Source organism: Telmatherina bonti (genome assembly GCF_933228915.1).
Source record: "Telmatherina bonti genome assembly, chromosome: 14".
NCBI classification, from domain to species: domain Eukaryota; kingdom Metazoa; phylum Chordata; class Actinopteri; order Atheriniformes; family Telmatherinidae; genus Telmatherina; species Telmatherina bonti.
In genome coordinates this window covers 21,663,148-21,680,948 of record NC_136612.1, presented here as the reverse complement: position 1 = coordinate 21,680,948, position 17,801 = coordinate 21,663,148, and the positions used below count along the sequence as shown (strand labels likewise).

At 41.1% G+C, this 17,801-nt stretch overlaps 1 protein-coding gene across 1 annotated transcript in view; it reads left to right on the top strand.

Moving 5' to 3' along the window:
* cep112 (centrosomal protein 112) overlaps positions 1 to 13,245 on the top strand; it is a gene marked incomplete at its 3' end in the record, with an annotated part of 102,547 nt that extends 89,302 nt beyond the window's left edge. Inside the window, exons 24-26 of the mRNA XM_079253572.1 lie at positions 4,928 to 5,017; positions 10,334 to 10,435; positions 13,177 to 13,245. Of these exons, the coding sequence (XP_079109698.1) occupies positions 4,928 to 5,017; positions 10,334 to 10,435; positions 13,177 to 13,245 (261 nt within the window). The remainder of the gene's footprint in view (positions 1 to 4,927; positions 5,018 to 10,333; positions 10,436 to 13,176) is intronic.
* Positions 13,246 to 17,801: the final 4,556 nt, after the last annotated feature.

Below are 17,801 nucleotides of genomic sequence, written 5' to 3'. Positions count from 1 at the left end.
GAATTGTCTTACTATTTTCATCAGTGCGCGGAAAGATGCCTCCATAGCTGTGCCAGCATGTGCGTCTATTGCAAAATACTTGTTAAACCGTTCAATTTACTGTTGGGGAAAGTTTCCTCAGCCACCACCAGCGTCGCAGTAAACTCTCGCTGCCTCTAAATCAGCTCTGAGAGAGGTGCATGGGAAGCATCAAACGCACCGAAAGCAAGTCAGTTCACACCAATATCAGTGTTTTCTTTCAGAGGGGCTGTCCTGGTCGACTTGCTAAACCACAGCTTTTTATTCCAGCACACAAGACAGACAAGACAGGAAAGCAAAAGCAAAAGTTTCTCTTCTCAAACACCTCAGGAGGGAGACCTCTCTCCTCCTCCTCCTCCTCCTCCTCTTCCACCTCCTCCTCCTCCTACAGCTTCTCTCTTCTTTACCTTTCCCACCATCCTTTGATAAAAGTGAGAGTCTCTGCTCATCTCTCTGGCTATCCATCTCTCCTTGAGGTTAGCACCTCTTTTATTATTTACTATTAGATCAGTAGCCGTACATGCACACATCGTCTTGTTCTACTAAAGCTAATGTGTGTGTGTGTGTGTGTGTGGGCGAAGTCCACATACGTTGTCTTTGCTTATGTATGTCTGTGTGCTTTTTGCTCCTTGTGAATCTATCTGTTACCTTACCCTTTGCTTGTCTGTGTGAGTGCGTGTGTGTGTGTGTGTGTGTGTGTGTGTGTGTGTGTGTGTGTGTGTGTGTGTGTGTGTGTGTGTGTGTGTGTGTGTGTGTGTGTGTGTGTGTGTGTGTGTGTCCTTGGCTGGAGGCGGTGCAGTGTGAGGTTTGTGCTGCTGTCTGAAGTCGTCCAGCCTCAGTGTCATTAGAGGATCTCTTTAATCCAGACTTTGGGAGAAACTTCTGACAGCACGCTGCAAATAGAAGGCCCCCCTCTGCACATGAAGAGCAGCTCAGCTCCTAACAAAACACCAAGTTTAAAGAGGCCCCTGGCCCTTTTTCCTCCTCCCACCATTCCCTCCCGTCTTTCTTCTTTGCTTTTTTCCCTACCCTCTGTTGCTTTTACTTCACCCTAGGGAAACATGCTTGCCTTATCTGCGTAGGAGGACCACCCAGGAAAGGATGACTCAGGCATTGCTACGTCTGTCTGTGTATGTTTGTGCGCCTGCAACACAATAACTGCACATTCATTTAACTGAGAGCAGTGCACACATTTTTAGAACTTTCGCTGTTAATATTAATGCATGCCTATACCTGCTTGAATCGCTCTGAGCGGTGTGTTTGTCAGTGCTTGTGTGTGTGTGTGTGTGTGTGTGTGCCTCGCTTTTCCTTTGAGTCAAAGTCTGGAATGAAAGGCAGATTGCTGATGGAGAGGTGAGAAAGGCCCTCAAGCCTCCCGACTGTGGGACTGTGAGGTAGATGTATGCCACTGACCTCGTCTCTTCACCCCCAGCCCCGTGTTTTTCTCCGCCTCCCTCCTCTTCCTCGATATCTTGCTGTTTCTTATTTTCACCTTTCTGAACTTTCCCTTCTTTCTCTCCTTCCGATTTCTCTCTCTATCTCGCCGGGCTTTTTGTTCTGCGATTTATGATTGTTGTCCTCTGTCTTCCACCTTTTCCATATTATTCTTCTGTTCTCTTTCCGTCACGTCTTCCCTACATCCTTCCCTCAGGAATCCATTTTCTCTTTTTCCTGGCCTGTTCTCAATCATTCCTCTCTGCGTGGCTGATAGATACCATATCATCCTGAGAATCAAGAGAAGTTGCAGCTTGATCTCCTACACATGGTCATTCATGCACGTTCACACACCCATGGCAACAGAAACAAGCTGAGTGGTAATGTGCAGGTCTGCAGTGTGTATTTAGATGGGAATTTTTTTTAACTTAATTTTTTAGACCGTCTGAATAAATCCCCTTTCATATATGCAGAGATTTAAAATCATTATGTCCTGACCAGGTAAACAAAATGATGAAAAACAAAACACAACATATTACTGTATCATCGTATACTGAACAGAACTACATCATGATGTTAAAACACTGTCTGAAATTTAAATATAAAGCACTATGATGCGTGTAAACACAATGCCAAGGAGGAAAGACATCAGTAATATTAGGATGCAGTTTAGTTGAAAACATTTTTTAACATAGCACCAATGTGCTATGTTTGATATATTTGAGACAATTGTTAATCTTCCCAGGAGTGCACATTCCAGCAAGTTCACCTCATAATCAAACTGTGCAATGTTCAAAGAAACTGCTAAACCAACCCCTCAACTCAGTCTGTTTGCTAGAACGTTAAATATTAAAGTTTGTCACAATATTGTTGGGGTTTTTTTTGTTGTTTTTTTTAAACAGGTTTGCTATGTGAAAGCCTGGCAAACAACATGGCAACATGATTTAGTTTAGTTAAGTTGCATCTGAATACACTTAGAGATAATGCACAGCAACGAGGTGTCTCAACACACTTTTTTTTTTTTTTTTTTTTTTTTTTTTTTATAAAATACTATTTGTGTGTAGTTTGTAAATACATAACACTTGTGTAATATTAAGAACTGGTAAGGAGCACATGTTTTTATTATGTCCTTTAAACCTCACTATCATGTATGTAAGAGTGTGTACTTCCATATTTGCATGACATAAGCGTGTTTATAGAAGATAGTAGTTGTAGTAGTAACGGCAAGAACATTAGAATTTATTATTACATGAGATGTTTGTCTCCGTGTTTGCAATGGATTAAAGTCAGACACTATTTCAGCTGCATTAGCTGGATAACACAGACATTTAATCTGACTTCACTGACTTTTTCTCTTTCCTCTCCCCCTCACCAAACTCATATCTTTGTCTAGAAGAGATGGTGAATTATCTGCCGCTAACGCTGTAATATCATCCATCCTGACAGTGATAATGACTGAACTCATGCCTGACTCACAAAGCAGTGTGTTCATCAGCAGAATCACTGCCTTTGATTCTATTAATACAGTAACAAGTGTTGAACTTCTGCCCTCAGACGTGTTTTGAGGATGTTCCATGTAAAAACCCACAAGAAAGCCCGCGTCACCAGTGAGGCCCTCTGTTCCCAGAAGACGTGGCCGCAAAGTGCTGCATCACATTGCGGGAAGTGAGAACAAAACCCGAGTGGCTTTTTTCATCTTCACCTTTGATGTTGCAGTCACTTCCTAATAAACCACAAATAAATGGTCCCTTTCCAACGTGTACTTTGTCTTTAAGTACTTTGGTCCTAGTGTGTGTTTAATAGTAAGCTGCACCTGAATTTCCTTCCATGATGCCCAAAGCCAGAAACCTGTCTCAGAATCTCAGTCATCTGCAACTCTTTATTTTGAGACCATTAAAAAGTCCAAAAGGAAAAAAAAAGGAAATCTCCCAGAATCATACCTTCACTACAATCTGTAAACGGTGTCAGCTCCACTGAAAATGCTTTTCCAGCGTCGTTGAGTCTTTGATTCGTCAATAAACAAAAAGAAATGATGAAATCGAAAGCAAGGCTTACGCTGGATAGAGATGTGGGCTTCGATGGGGTCGTGACTGGCAAAGAAATACCATGATTAATAGGATTACTGTCGAGCCTTTCAAGCTGAAAAGCTCAAACTGCCCTAAACATGCTTTTAAAATCACGATTAATGTGTGTTGGTCTAAGTATTCCCTCCACCAGATGTGCCACTGTAAGAGGAAGAAGTAAACTTTGAAGTGGAATTACTTACCTCAGAGGAATTTAAGCAGTACACATTTAACTTTTCCTTGTTGTGGTTGGCTTGACTTGATTTTAGATGTTTTTGTTTGTTTGGTTGGTTATTTGTTGGTTTGTTTTCCTATATATCCAGCTTTAATACTAAACCTGATGTCAAAATATCAAACACTGCGGATTGGTCACTAATTCCGCATATATATATATAATTTTGTGAATAAAGAATTAATAAATATAAACAACCTTTTTTTCTGAAATTTATACATTTTTTTAGCGCTTGTCGCCCACTTTTCTGAGAGTTGCTATGCAGAAGTTCATCTTTACCCTCAAGCTTTATAGGCTGTGTGATTTATGTCTGTGGAGTGGGTTGTAGATCAGGTGGTCATGCCTATCACCTGGACTGCATTTCTTTCAGCTCTTAGAATCAACAAGCTAACACCTGGCCCACTCACTCAGCTCTAGAGAGGGGAGGGGAGGGGAGGGGGGTACTGCGGATATTGATGCTAGCCAGATCCCCACACACTTGTTGGAAATTTGTGTGCGTGTGTGCGTTTGTACGTTGAATTGTATGTGCATGCACACCTCTCTGTTTCTCATGCCGGCTAATCAATGATGAAGTGTCCACATGTGCAGTGAAAACATCTGGTTCTGTGTTGTATGCAGGAACTGCGGCTTGCTATCACTTACAGGCAGAGGGGAGAGGAATTGCCCAATGCACACATGTGTACACACACACACACATATGCATAAGGAGAGCAATTTCTTTTTTTTCTTGTCTGAATTTTTTTTAAAAAAGGGAAAAGATCAAGATATTTATTGAAATGACAAATTTGTTCAACACAGGTACGAGGATACATCTGTATCTTTTTTCCCTTTAAAAACCAAAATCACAAATGCAAGTAAACTTGTTGCTCTGTGCATTTTTTTTTTTAATTAGGGCAGCGTCCCAGTAATTACTGTCATGTCTTTATTATTAGCTTTTTCACACCCAACCAATCACAGGCCTGTTCTACCTTTCTTTCTCTCAGCGGTTTTCTCCAAAAAGCTGACTTCTTGACTCTTGAGCAGCCACGTTTTCGGTAAAAGTGTGCATCTTTTGCCAGCAGAAATGTAACTGTAGATCACCGTCGATCAATTTGCGTCACGTACATGTCACACCACAAAGACGCGGAGTTGTTTTTCGGTCCTGTCTGTCAGCCTTCTGACTGTCTCTCCCTTCCCTCAGGCTCTGCGGGAAAAGGTGGAAAGTCTGCAGAGACAGCTGCACAGTTCAGAGAAGAAGCTGCTCAGCAAGGAGCTGGAGGCTGAAGAGAAGGTAATGAAGTTACTCATCTTCTCCTCTCAATCTCTCACCGTCTCTTTTTTTTCATTGCTTGTCAGGTATGTAGAAGAAAGCAAGGCCGTCTCACTTAAACTCATTTGCTGCCCACCACTATCGTTGCATCACTCTCGTTGCCTGACATTAACTTTTTGTTTTCCAGCCCTCGGCCCTTTTTGGTCACACTTCCTTTTGCTTCATGCCAACACGCAGCCTCCGTATTCATGTTAATCATACAATCCTTAAATCCTTTTAGTGGCTGGTTCAACACCCATCTCTGCTCTCCCCTCTCTTCTACTTTGCCATCCTAACTTGATCCTCCAGGGGGCCACAAAAGACAAACAGAATGGATCATTTTTCCCTCCTTCCTTGCTCTGCCTTCATCACTCTACCATCTCTCCTTCTCCTGTTCAGAGTCAACGATATGCCCCCTCGCACATATCCCAAATTCCTTGAGATCTGGCTTCAAGAGCCAGCGCCTAGGGCCAGGAATGCCACCACTGCCTGTGTTCAAAAGGGAAGCCTCTGTGTGCACACACACTAACACACACTCCCCATGGCTCTCCAGAATGCCCTGTAATCAGGCTCTGTTTTGACCTTGACACACACAGAGAAGAAAGCACTAATGACTACACTCACACAGGAGGTTGGTCTTTGTGCTGTGGTATGTACACCGAAGGCATTTATTCTCTCATGTTCTCTGTGATCCTCCCACTGACCCTTGCACACATTTCACACAGTTGTCACACACCTCGGTGTCCTGCTATCATGGATTGCACCGAAGGGTTAATGTTTTTCAGGAGCATTTGTCACTGATCCACACCAGGGGAGGCTGCAGATCGTCTCCTATAGCTGCACCCCGAATCTGCCATTTCCAGCATTTTCTCTCTCCTCGTACAGAACTTGTTTTAAATGTGCTGATAAATCAATTTGACTTGACTTGGCTTTTATTTTGGATAATTGCCTTTTCACTTGTGTCAGTAAACTGTTTCGTAGTAGTTTCTTTATTTAATTTAGTTCACTAGAACGTCTGATGTCGTCTACAAAGTGTGGTCAAGCTTGATTAAAATTTCTGCCACAGATACCTGTGAAAAGTCTGTTTTTGTTCTCTTTTTATTATGTTATCAACACCAATCATGATCTTGCAGTTTTTTTTTCTCATTCAAGCCTTGTGCTGAAGCAACACATGAGTAAAGAAGACTAGGAATGTGACGAAGCATTTGGGTTTAATTTTAGGTTCTTTGCAGGTCTTCACACCCAAAAACACATTTCACTTATTTATCACTGGTTGTTTTTCTGGGACAAAGCTGACAAACAGGAAGTGAGCCAGAGAGGAGGAAAGGTGAAGCGCTCTGCATGAGATAAAAATAGAAAATTGAAAGAGAAAGCACTGACTCCTGCCTCACCTGGCCAGGTGTGTGTTTTAGTGTGTATCTTGTTTAAGGAAAACAGCATCACCGATATAATGTAGTTGTTTTTTATTCCTTTTCATGTGTAACAGTATACGTACACATGAGCTGTATAGGGCACACTAGCATTTTTTGTTTGTGTTTTTTTTTTTTTTTTTTTTGTCTCTAATTTTTCTGCCAAGATGTGTTTCTCTAATCTTTGTAATCTGATCCTGTGCATGCTAACAGCTTTTTTCCCCCCCTAGACTTAACACAGATGGTGTTTGCCTTGCATACAGGCTCTCTCAGGCTCATCAGCTCACTGCGTGGCTGAATTCCTCTTTAAGAGAGCTGCAGAACGTTAAAGTGGCTCTGGTAAACTGTACGTGTTGCAGCCTAGTGTACTAAAGAAATAGTTTATTTCTGAAGTTGTTCTCTGTGTAGATGCTGGCACAAAAATGGAGATGAGTGGAAGCCTCGTCATTATCTTGCACGCTGTTTTCATTGGGAAGCATTACATCAGCAGCCACCGATCCATCCCACGATTCTAACAACTCCACAAAGATCTGTAGCCAGCTCTAATCTCTCCCAGCTTTTTCTTTTCTTTTTTTCTTTCCCATTTTTGTCAAGCAGTTTCTGTTTTTCTTTTCACAGCAAAGCGTTTTTGATTGCACACTGCTCCTAGGTGAACCCACTGAGTGCCAACTCAGTGGATATGGAGGTGCAAACTTTGTGAATAGTGGCATTTTTGATGTATCCTCTTGTTCTTGACAAGGTTTTTGTCACTAAGGAACAAGGGGGTATATCAAAAAGGTCTTTCAATCAGCTACTCGGGGCCCCTCCAACTCATCTCTCATGAGCTTGAGCACATACACACACACCAACCTCATTAGCATATATCAAGCTTCCCAACGATGACAAACTTCAATTGAGCTGCAAGTGTTTAGTGCTTGTTCCTTTCTGCTGGCAGCTGTCAAAAATCATGCCATGTGACAGGACTAAATGCAAGGGAAAGTCAAAACCACAATCAAAAGGCTATATATAGATAAAATGTTGTCATTTTAAAATGACTGGGAGGGGGAAATGACTGCTGCTCCTCACAGTCTTCAAAACTGTGCCTCATTGGGAACAAATGAAGTCTCATTTAAAAAAAAAAAAAAAAAAAAGAAAGCTGTGCAGATGAAACCTGTTTTTACTTCAAAAAGTTTAAATCCTCTGTCATCGCTACAGGGAAAATAGTGACATATATTTTCCAGTGACTTCCCTGCCCTCCTTTTTCTTTTTCTTCTTCTTTGTCAGATTTATCTGGAATCCATCAATGACCAAAACCTCGTGGAAGGTTTGATCAGTAGTGATATCCAAAGCCATCCTCTGTCCTGATGGCGAGGAGCCTTTTTTCTTTCTCAGATGTCGTTGCACGTCTCCTTCTACCTGTCAAAAGAATGAACATGCCTTTGCTGTAAAAAAATAAAAAAAGATGCTGAAAGAGAAGAAAAATGTGTTTGCATGAAGAAAAACAGAGATGTGAGAGGAGGACCCTTGGAAGAGAATGCAAAGCTGAAGGAACGACGTCTTTAGGAAACAAGTCAGACATCTGTGGGGAGTCAGTTAAATTTTTTAACTCCACAGAGAGAAATAGTGAAGTCAGAAATTATCTTATTGTTATTTTATTGGGGTTTTTTTTTCTTCATCTGTTAGTCAAGCAAAGATTTCCCCTATACATTTATTGTTAAATAAAAGCAAATGCCTCCTTCCTCCACCCTATTCTATTCTAAATCTTAGCCGTAGCTCTTTATGTGTGTCATAAAGAGCTACGGCTAAGATTTAGAATAGAAATGCTTCAGAAAAATGTGACTGTAGATCTTTCATCAAAGCAGAAAGATCTCCACCTTTACAACTCTGCAGAGTATTCAGTCGTTCCTGTTGCTCTCTGCAAGTCCTTGTGAACGCACTGTTGCAGCCTTGCCTGCTTTAATGTATGTATGGGACAGAAAATGGAGACAGCATTGCCACAAAAGAGCTTATAATTTAGGCAGAGCGGATCTCTCATTGCTGCGGTGACTGCACCATACATGAACCAAGAATGCAAAAACTAAGGCACTTGGCTTTTGAAGAATCTAAGACTTATATTCAGAGTGGCTGGTAAGGGATGTGTTTATTCAACCATTGTTTATTGCTTTGGTCTGAGGTAGTGAAGTGTGTTTTGTCTTGGCTTGCTACGCTGTTATGACTACAGAAGTTGCTATAGATAGACATTTTGTAAATCTGCACCCCGTTGCTTTAGCTTTTTTTTTTCTTTCTTTCTTCCATCCTGGACGTTTAAATTAAAGCTTCTCCAACCTGTTTTTTGCCTCTTGTTTGAAAAAATGTCACATGCAAATTATCCTTGATCTCTTTGTCACGCACCAGAGAAACGATATGTTTCTGCAAACCAGTAGATTCCCCATGCGATGTAATTGGTTTTGCAACTTTAAAATGGCCAGGCTTGAAGGAGGCTGAAAAATTGGCAAAGTTGTGGCAGACTAATCTACGACACGCTGTGCCGAGACAAAGTGAGCCGCTTCATGTTGGGATCATTTATACTGAGGGTTGCTTTGAAGTGCTTCCCCAATCCCTTTCATTGTGCCTGGGAAGATTAATTAGCCAAAGCCAGAACAATCAGTTAAATCCACAACAGGAAGATTATTTTAGGGAGGCTGATCGTTTTGTTTTGTTTTTTTTACACCCCCCCTCTCTCCTCCCCTCCTCCTCCATGGCTTCATTCATGCTCGCTTCACTTGAAAGACCAGACTGATGAGAGCTGGACTAAGCTGGACTTTGGCTCTGCCAAAGGCATTATGGTTGCCCGGACTCTCCCCTGGTTACACCTTGAAATATGTGGGTTGAAACTGTTGCTTTTCACAGGCCCCGTTAATTCCTCCAGCTCTGTTAAAACTCATCAAGCTCAGAATTAATTGATTCAGCAACTCCTCGAGATGCTGTAAATGCTTTTACAATACCCTAAAACGCTCTGTTTGTGTGCACGTGTCTGTGCACTGCGTGTGTGTGTGTGTGTGTGTGTGTGTGTGTGTGTGTGTGTGTGTGTGTGTGTGTGTGTGTGTGTGTGTGTGTGTGTGTGTGTGTGTGCCCATTCATGTGCTTTTGTGGGTAAAAAGTGGGGGTTGCGCTAACCAAACCCTTTTCAACTTCTATAATCAGACTCTGGTTTAGTGGAGTGTAATTTAGCCCCAGACAGACTTCCTCCAGTCTTCCCTGGTGGAGATAGCTAGCTAGCCATTGAGCCACCACTGTGTTTGATGTGTTATACCCTCCACCATGGTTGTGTCCTCTTCCAAACCCAGCTGTGTTGAGCCCATAAATCAGGGGTGTCCTGCTCCGGTCTTCGAGGGCCACAGTCCTGCAGGTTTTAGAAGTCTCCCTGCTCAAATACACCTGATTCACAATAAATGACTCTCCTAAACAGCTAGTTGTCAAGTTCCGCCCAGTCAGGTGGACCCATTAATCTTATTCAGGTGTGCTGCAGCAGGAACAATCCAAGACCTTCTGGACAGCGGCCCTTGAGGTCTGACTTTGGACACCTCTGCTGTAAATGCCTTGTGGTAGTCTTAGCTGTAGTCGCCAGAAGCCAGTAGGGGGTGTTGTGCAGAGCAAGTCCTGCCAGCCTGTTGACCCCCTGCGGAGATGTGAAGGAGCTGTGAAGAGCGAGGCAACACTCTGAGCCGTGAATAAAGAGGGAATACCCACAGTCGACTTGTGTGAGTGTGTGAGCATCCTCCAAATGAGCTGTGGGTTTGGTTGCTGTGTGTAGGAATGACAGGGAGGCAGAAACACTTGTTCAGCGATGACATTGGTAGATCACTCATCTGTGTCATAAGTGCACATGACGTAATAATAGTACATAGCCTAACCGGATCTCTGTTGTCAGGTGACGATGGTGCATCAGGAGTATGAGGAGAAGATCAAAGGTTTGATGCCAGCCGAACTCAGAGGCGAACTTGAAGACACCATCACCTCTCTCAAAGCTCAGGTGAGAATTAACTGAGTGCCAGATTGAGACTGGATACATGTAAAACTAAAACAACCATCAACAACTAATCCACTCTAGAGGTAAAATGAGAAGATGTATCTTTGTACTCGTCTTCTGATTTTACTTTCCATCTGATAAATATCTGCTTTCTTATTGTGGTTATCTGTCTTGGTAATGTGTGAAATGTAAATAAAGATGGAAAACAATTATCTGTAAACCAGCTAAACCCTGCATTTGATTTTTTTAAAAAGTAGTGCAAAAACAAAAGTGATGAAATAGAAAAATTGTATTGTCTCTTTGTATGATTTATGTAATTTCAAATGTAATGCCAGCAACATATTTCAGCAGAGTTGGGCCACATATTTACCACTTTCTTGCATCACCTCTTCTTTTAACAACATTCTGTGTTTGGAAACTGAGGAGATCAGTTGTTGTAATTTTGAAAGTGAAATCCTTTCCTTGACTTATTGGATTTCAGCTGCTAAACAGCATGGAGCCTCTTTTGCTGCATTACTTCAGTTCAGAATGGAGCAGATAATGAAAGATCAATGGGTGACCAGGCTGAACTGCAGGCTGGCCAGTTCAGCAGCTGGAGCCTTTTATCAGAAATCATATCATGCTGTCTTAATATGTGCAGAATATGGTTTCCTGCTGTCTTTGTCATATAAGAAAACTTCCCCAGAACAATCCATTATCAGGACGTATGGATATGTTGCTTCCAAACTTGCGTTGTACAGCAGTAATGGTGTTTTTAAAAACACAAAACTTATCCATACCATGTGTGATTATGACAAAAGAGTTTTCCGCTTCACCTCCGTCCATCATAAATGAGCTGAGGCAGGAAGAAGCAGGCTGTGCTTCTGGAAATGTTTATGTTCTTTCTCTGCATGGTAGAGTTTTAATTTGCAGTTGTTGATATTGTCAGTGGTTTGTGGAAGGTTTTTTTTTTCTGGGTTTGTTTTGTTTTCAACTGTCAAATCATAAATTGATTGTTTTTTTTTTCTTTATTTTTTTTATTTCTTTGCATTCTATACTGCTTAGTCAAATTCAGGGACGTAGGGAACCTTAAGCCTATCCCAGCTATTTATTCTGCAACATGTAAAACCATGTCTGCTTTAAATACAATGTTGCCTGATGGCCTGAAGATTTTAAAACATTAATATTATGTAGTGTGTTTGAACTTAGCCTTTCCTGAGAATTAACATCGCTTATCCTCTTCCTAAATATCCTCTCATGCTATGGGGTATTTAAGAAAAGGATGCTAGGCATTGCAGAACGTTTTCAGTTTATTTTTGCTCCCGTCTCAACTTTCTGAAGCATGCTAAATAGCATTTTATATGCTGTCTTTCTTCTATTTTAGATTAAATACAAGGTTTGATTTTTCCACCAGTCATTGTCTTTTCTGTTTCCTAACCTTGTGGAAAATTGAGTTTTACAAATAGCAATGTTCTGTTTTTAGGATTGTACGAAACTTCACAACAGCTCACACATGACAGCTTAAGCTTTTCCTTGTTTGTAAGAGCACTCAGTTAAAGCCACTTTCCTGACAGGGAATCTCAGAGACTCAGAAGTGAAGTCCGACCATAAATCACTCTAAACTGTCTGAAACAGAACCTGACCGTGCGGCATTACCACGGCAGGTTTATTTATTTGGAGAACAAAGGTTTTGATGGTTTGGTTTTGCTGTACCACTCAATCCCAGACCTTTAGTTCACTTTGGATCCTGCGGATCCTCTTTATTAACCTAAGTTTCCTCTCGTCCTTCCATCTGATCACACAATCAACCTTTGCTGAACCGCACGTTCCTCTGAGGCTTGTGTCTCTTCGCCTCTCACTAACAGACGGGGCGCTTACATTGTAAATAATTTTTGTTATAACAATAATAAGACTGTGTGGTGCCACATTTTGTGAAATAGGCTCATGATAAACCCCTGCCTTGTTCAAATACATATTCCAAGATCCCGTTACAGGGCACATACCGCAGCTCTGTGATCAGATATGTTTATAAAATGTAATTCATGACCAGAGCGGTCTCTCCTCTCATTGACAGTGTCTTGGGTTTTGCACATTAACATGCATTATTTTTATATAGTTACAAAAAAAAGACAAAAAACTAGGCATGGAGAGTTTTCATGTCTCGAGAGGAATCTGACCACATTTCAATGGGGTTTTGCATATACTTCAGCAGCGTGAAGTGCCAAATGAAATGCTAGAACTTGAGCTGAGGTCTCCCCCACAGAAAGGAATGTACCCTCGGCTCCAGTATGGTAGTCCCAGAACAATACAGATCCTTTTGGGGCTGTGATTATTCTGCCAGGCTCTAGATGCTGAGTAAATGTAGATGGGGGTTTATTTTCGCTTCAGCAAAAAAAAAAAAAAAAAGCACTTATAAATAAATTTACAATATGTAGCCAAACCAAAAAAAAACTGTGTTGCCTCATCTCACGACATCCTAACCTCATCTAACCTGGACCATAATGCGCAATGTGTCCGAATGGGCCTTAACCTTACCAGCCCTAATTGCCTGACCCCCAGCTCCCGCTGTCTTGACCCCCGGACTCAACAAATAAGCTTTTATTTCACTCTCCCCTTCTCTGCTAACCCAGTCAGCCCCGACGCATACATACCTCTCCTCTTCAAGTCAGTTTCCTGCTTCCCACAAACCGATTACACAAGCTATCAAACCAGTACATTTTCATGATTGTTCCACCATATTTTTGCATTGTGTGTGTGTGCTCCAGGTCAGCTTCCTGCAGAAGACGGCTGCTTTGCTGCAGGAAGAGCTGGATGCCTGTCGCAGCAGGAGGTGAGTGGAAGTGACTGGACAGAAATATGTGCAGGCTTGTGCTGCAGAACAATGCAGATACAGCTTGCTGTGTGCATTTAAAGAAAGCCCTGCATTACATTCATTCGGTCACACACCTTGTAGTCTGAAGGGCTTTGATTTGCCACTCATCCATCATACTCCAAGTGATGTTTTTGTCTTGTGCATATAGAGTTTTAAAACAATGCTCACATCCCAGCAAACATCTGTCTGGTGGACTGTCACATCACAGTAAACTCTGTTTCTTTGAAGATTTTTACTTGAAGTTGACTGTTTTGGAAAATCATAGCCATGTTAGTTTGGCTTTCTTTCCATGGTGACATTCTTTACTATCTGGAATATTATTTCACTTCTGTTCACAGGTAGCCGAGTATGGACCACAAAGTGACATATGGCGGGACATGAAGGACACAATATCCCTTCATATGTGAGCATTGCTGACAGTTAATAGTACTTCACACTCCACTGGGCCCATTGTCTTTAAATCTAATGTTTGATCTACTCATGAAATATTTATTCATTGTCAGATTTGTCTTTTTTTTAAGGAACATTTTCATGTTCTCATCCAGATATACCGTTCTGTTTTTATGTTAATCTGATATTAACTTGGTTTTTTCATTATTGGTAGATGTTTTATATCACTCAACATGTCCTTACATAATTTTTAATAAAAGACTTTTCATATGTTTCAGTTGTTTTGCGTTTTTTCCATTTTGGGCATGTTTCCATCATCTTGAAATGCATCATGGCTACTAAACCTTCAGTTAGAGGAAGGCTGTTGTCCTTCTTTTTCTATGACCACAGCATGTTAAGTTTGATAATGCTGTTACTGAAGTCAAAAACATTAAATTCCCATGTATTCCATTGCTACTTCGCAGCTCCTCTCTGCCCAAACCGTGTTTGAACGACAGAGAGCAGTCAGAAGTTGTGTTTGCTTCAGATACAAAGTGCTGTGAGTTGCTTCTTGACAAAATCTATGATTCCGGTGCTTGGGTCCAAAGATGGCTTCCTTGTCTCTGCGTTTTTCCCAAAGTGTCCAGAATTTGGTGATTTTTATGGTGGCGATAAGGCTTGGTGGATCAAAGACAAACATCATGATAAGCCCCCGTCAGTTTGATTCATTTGTTGGTAAGGAATGCAACAATTGCAATACTTATCATTTCCAAAGACTCCTTTATTTCTGCAAAAATATTTCGACATGTTTTTGCATTCCTAAAGCTGTTTTGATTTCAGAGAGCTCCTCACTTATTTGCATTGGAATTGCATTCTTTTTTTTTACGCTTGCACTTCACGTGCTCCATGACCCGTTCTGCTATCTCCAAACGAAACAGAATTCCTTTCTCTGTATTTATTTGATGTGCTGATTTCTGCTGCCCAGGCAAAGGAAAACCGAAAAGAAGGCGGCGGAGAGAAAAGGAGAGAGGAGAGGATGGTCAGACAAACATCTGTGGACCAGGAATTTAGCCATTCAACACAAATCCTTTGTAGAGTGTGTTGTTTCTGGAAGAGGTGCACAGGATTGATGACTATTGCAACAGAGCATCCAATGCACATTTTTATTTGTGTACATTTAAGAACATATATGTGAGGTTTTTATTTTGGATGCAGCATGTCTGCCCATGGTCATGAGCTGTGGATAGTGACTAAAAAACGTGATTGCAAATGCAGGTAGCTGAAATGAGCTTCCTCCACAGGATGGCCGGGCTCTCCCTTAGAGATAGGGTGAGGAGCTCGGTCATCCAGGAGGGGCTCAGAGTAGAGCCGCTGCTCCTCCGCATCGAGAGGAGCCAAATGAGGTAGCTCACACATCTGGATGAAATACCTCCTGGACGCCTCAATGGTGAGGTGTTCCAGGCTCGTCCCTGTTGGAGAAGACCCTGGGGAAGACTCCGGACATGCTGGAGGGATTCTATCTCTCAGCTGGCCTGGGAACGCCCTGGGATCTCTCCTGATGAGTTGGCAAATCTGGCTGGGGAGAATGAAGTCTGGACTTCCCTGTTTAGGCTGCTGCCCCGGCGACCCGACCCTGGATAGGCAGCAGAAAATGGATGGATAGATATCTGCAATTATGTAATATTGTAATGTTAATCTGTGATAATCTTGTGTGCTTTGGTTGAACTGGTCTCTGCAACACGTTTCAATAGTTGATCCAAAAGATCTGAATAGTGGGTGCAGTTCTGTTGCAGGTTTAACATCATTTTTTCCATCTCTGCAGTATTTCCTTAAATTGGGTTAATGGTCATCTTCATTTCCAGTCTAAACATGAACTCTCATCTGGGAACTTCACGCAGCACACCCACTGTATCATCAGATGTCATGAATGCAGTGTTTGAGGAAACTAACTAGTTACCTACATAGAAACATGCTGCATTTTTTATGCTATTTGTTTAACGGATGCTGGAATCCCACAAAAGTTTAATTTCCATGTGCTATTTTAGGGTTTGAAGAGTTTTTTATGTTGGATAGAGCGCATACAGACAGCGATGCAGCTATGCCCACATCAGCACCTGGCAGCGCAGACACGTCCAGAACAACAAAGGTAGCTGGCAACAACAAGCATTGCCTCACTACTGCTACCATCTCTTGCCATGATTTCACTTTTCAAGCCATTGATAGTTTGATTCTCAAAGTACACTCACCGATAACCCTGTGTTTTATTATACTGTGTTTTGGCTTTAAAAGCACATCTAACTTATAGAATCAGATTCTTCCTACATCTTTTATGATATTTGTATTATTTTTTATTTGCAATATGCAGGGATAACATGAAAAATATAAAAAGAATGTTAGAACAACTTGCACCTTTTTCTATGCAAATCAAAGATAAACTTGACTGCAAAAAAGTAATGATCCTGTGGATATAAACAGAAGTCAATGCTTTAAAAAAATAGATGTAAATTAAACATAGATGCTGAAGCTCAGAAGTTACTTTATCAAAAATAATTGCTTTAACAACCTGTGGTTCTGAAAAAAGACTAGAAAACTTTCTAATGCTGAATTATAACCTGGTAAACATTTCATAAGTGTTTAACTGGAAATATTTCATGTATTGGTGCAGCAAGGCTGACTAACTTTGGGCCTCAAGGTTCTTCACACTTAACATCTGCAAATCAGCCAGCAAAATTCTTCAAACTGATTCTTCTTTTTACATTGAAGGGTAAAAAATAAAAATACTATTTAAAAGAAAAAAACAGACTCTTCTGTGAAACAAACTGAAATTAGTGTAGGTTCAAAGACTGTGTTGCTCTGAGGTCCACTGGTTTCTGATCTACTTTTCTGGTGGTATAGTAATCTCAGTTCAACAGCCAATCAAAATTTAATAATGAATATGTCATCGGTCGCTGTTCAAAATTCTTATTTATTGCGACACAGAACTATATCGCCAGAGAAAAATAAATCATGTCCCAAAACTAGGATAACAAAAAAATCAGTTATAGGAATATAAAAATGACAACGTCATGAACAAGCAATAGGTCAGTCAGATGACTGTCAAGAGAAGGTTTTCTCTGCATCTGAGCCTAAAGTAATATTTCTAATTATAAATGAGAAAATATCAGAGTATTCATAATGATAATATATCACTGCAGAATTGAAAAGAAATTAGGGATGTCCTTATCTGAAGTATGTAAGATCAGTAAGAGATTCAGAGCCTCCAGAGGAATCTCTGTACATCGGGGATAAGGATAAAAATGATCGAATGACTGTGGTCTTTGGGCCCTCTGGCAGCACTGCATCAGAAACGGACATGTTTATGTTGTATATATCTGCATTGGCTCAAAAAGTCCCTTTGAGGAGGAACACAGTTCATTGCTTAAAAAAACGCAAAAACAAGATCCTAAACCTATACCAGACAGAAAGCTGTCTGATTTAACAAATATAGCTACAAATGATAAGCTGTTTTTTCTTTGTTTTTTTAGATAGCAGCCAGAGATGACCCAAAGTGCAATTTTAAAAACGTACCATTTGATCCAGTCCGGTCCAACTTTGTTAGCAACTTTAAAACAACCACAGAAGACCAAACCGGTGCACGAATCTGCAGCAAAGACCACCATTGTTATCAGAGCATGGTTTAAAAACCAGTGTCCGTGATGGGTAATGGAAGTCACCAAATTAAGTCACCATTAATCCTAAATGAAACAAACAGCTGTAGCGGAAACATACGCTGTGATCCATTTGGCAGCTTCCTCAGAAAAGGTCTTGCTTATTTCAGCAAGACAGATAACATCCTGCATTTATTACAACAGCATTGCTGTAAGAGTCCTGGTGCGAAACTGGTCCCTCCTACATCGTTACAGATAATAAGAAAACCGTTTGCCTGATGTCTACTGAGCCATTAATGTGGACAGCTACTGATACTGGAGTTTTAAGTGTCTTCTTTTGCTTTTACAGCAGACTCCTGTTTCGCTCATTGACACCCAAACAGGCTCTGCTCATAACCTCCTCTTTTATCTGCGTTATTACTCTGGCATAGTTTCGGCCTAATTGATTGTCTACCGCCAAAAATTACCTCTATAATTGTGCTTGTGTAAATACAAGCTATGA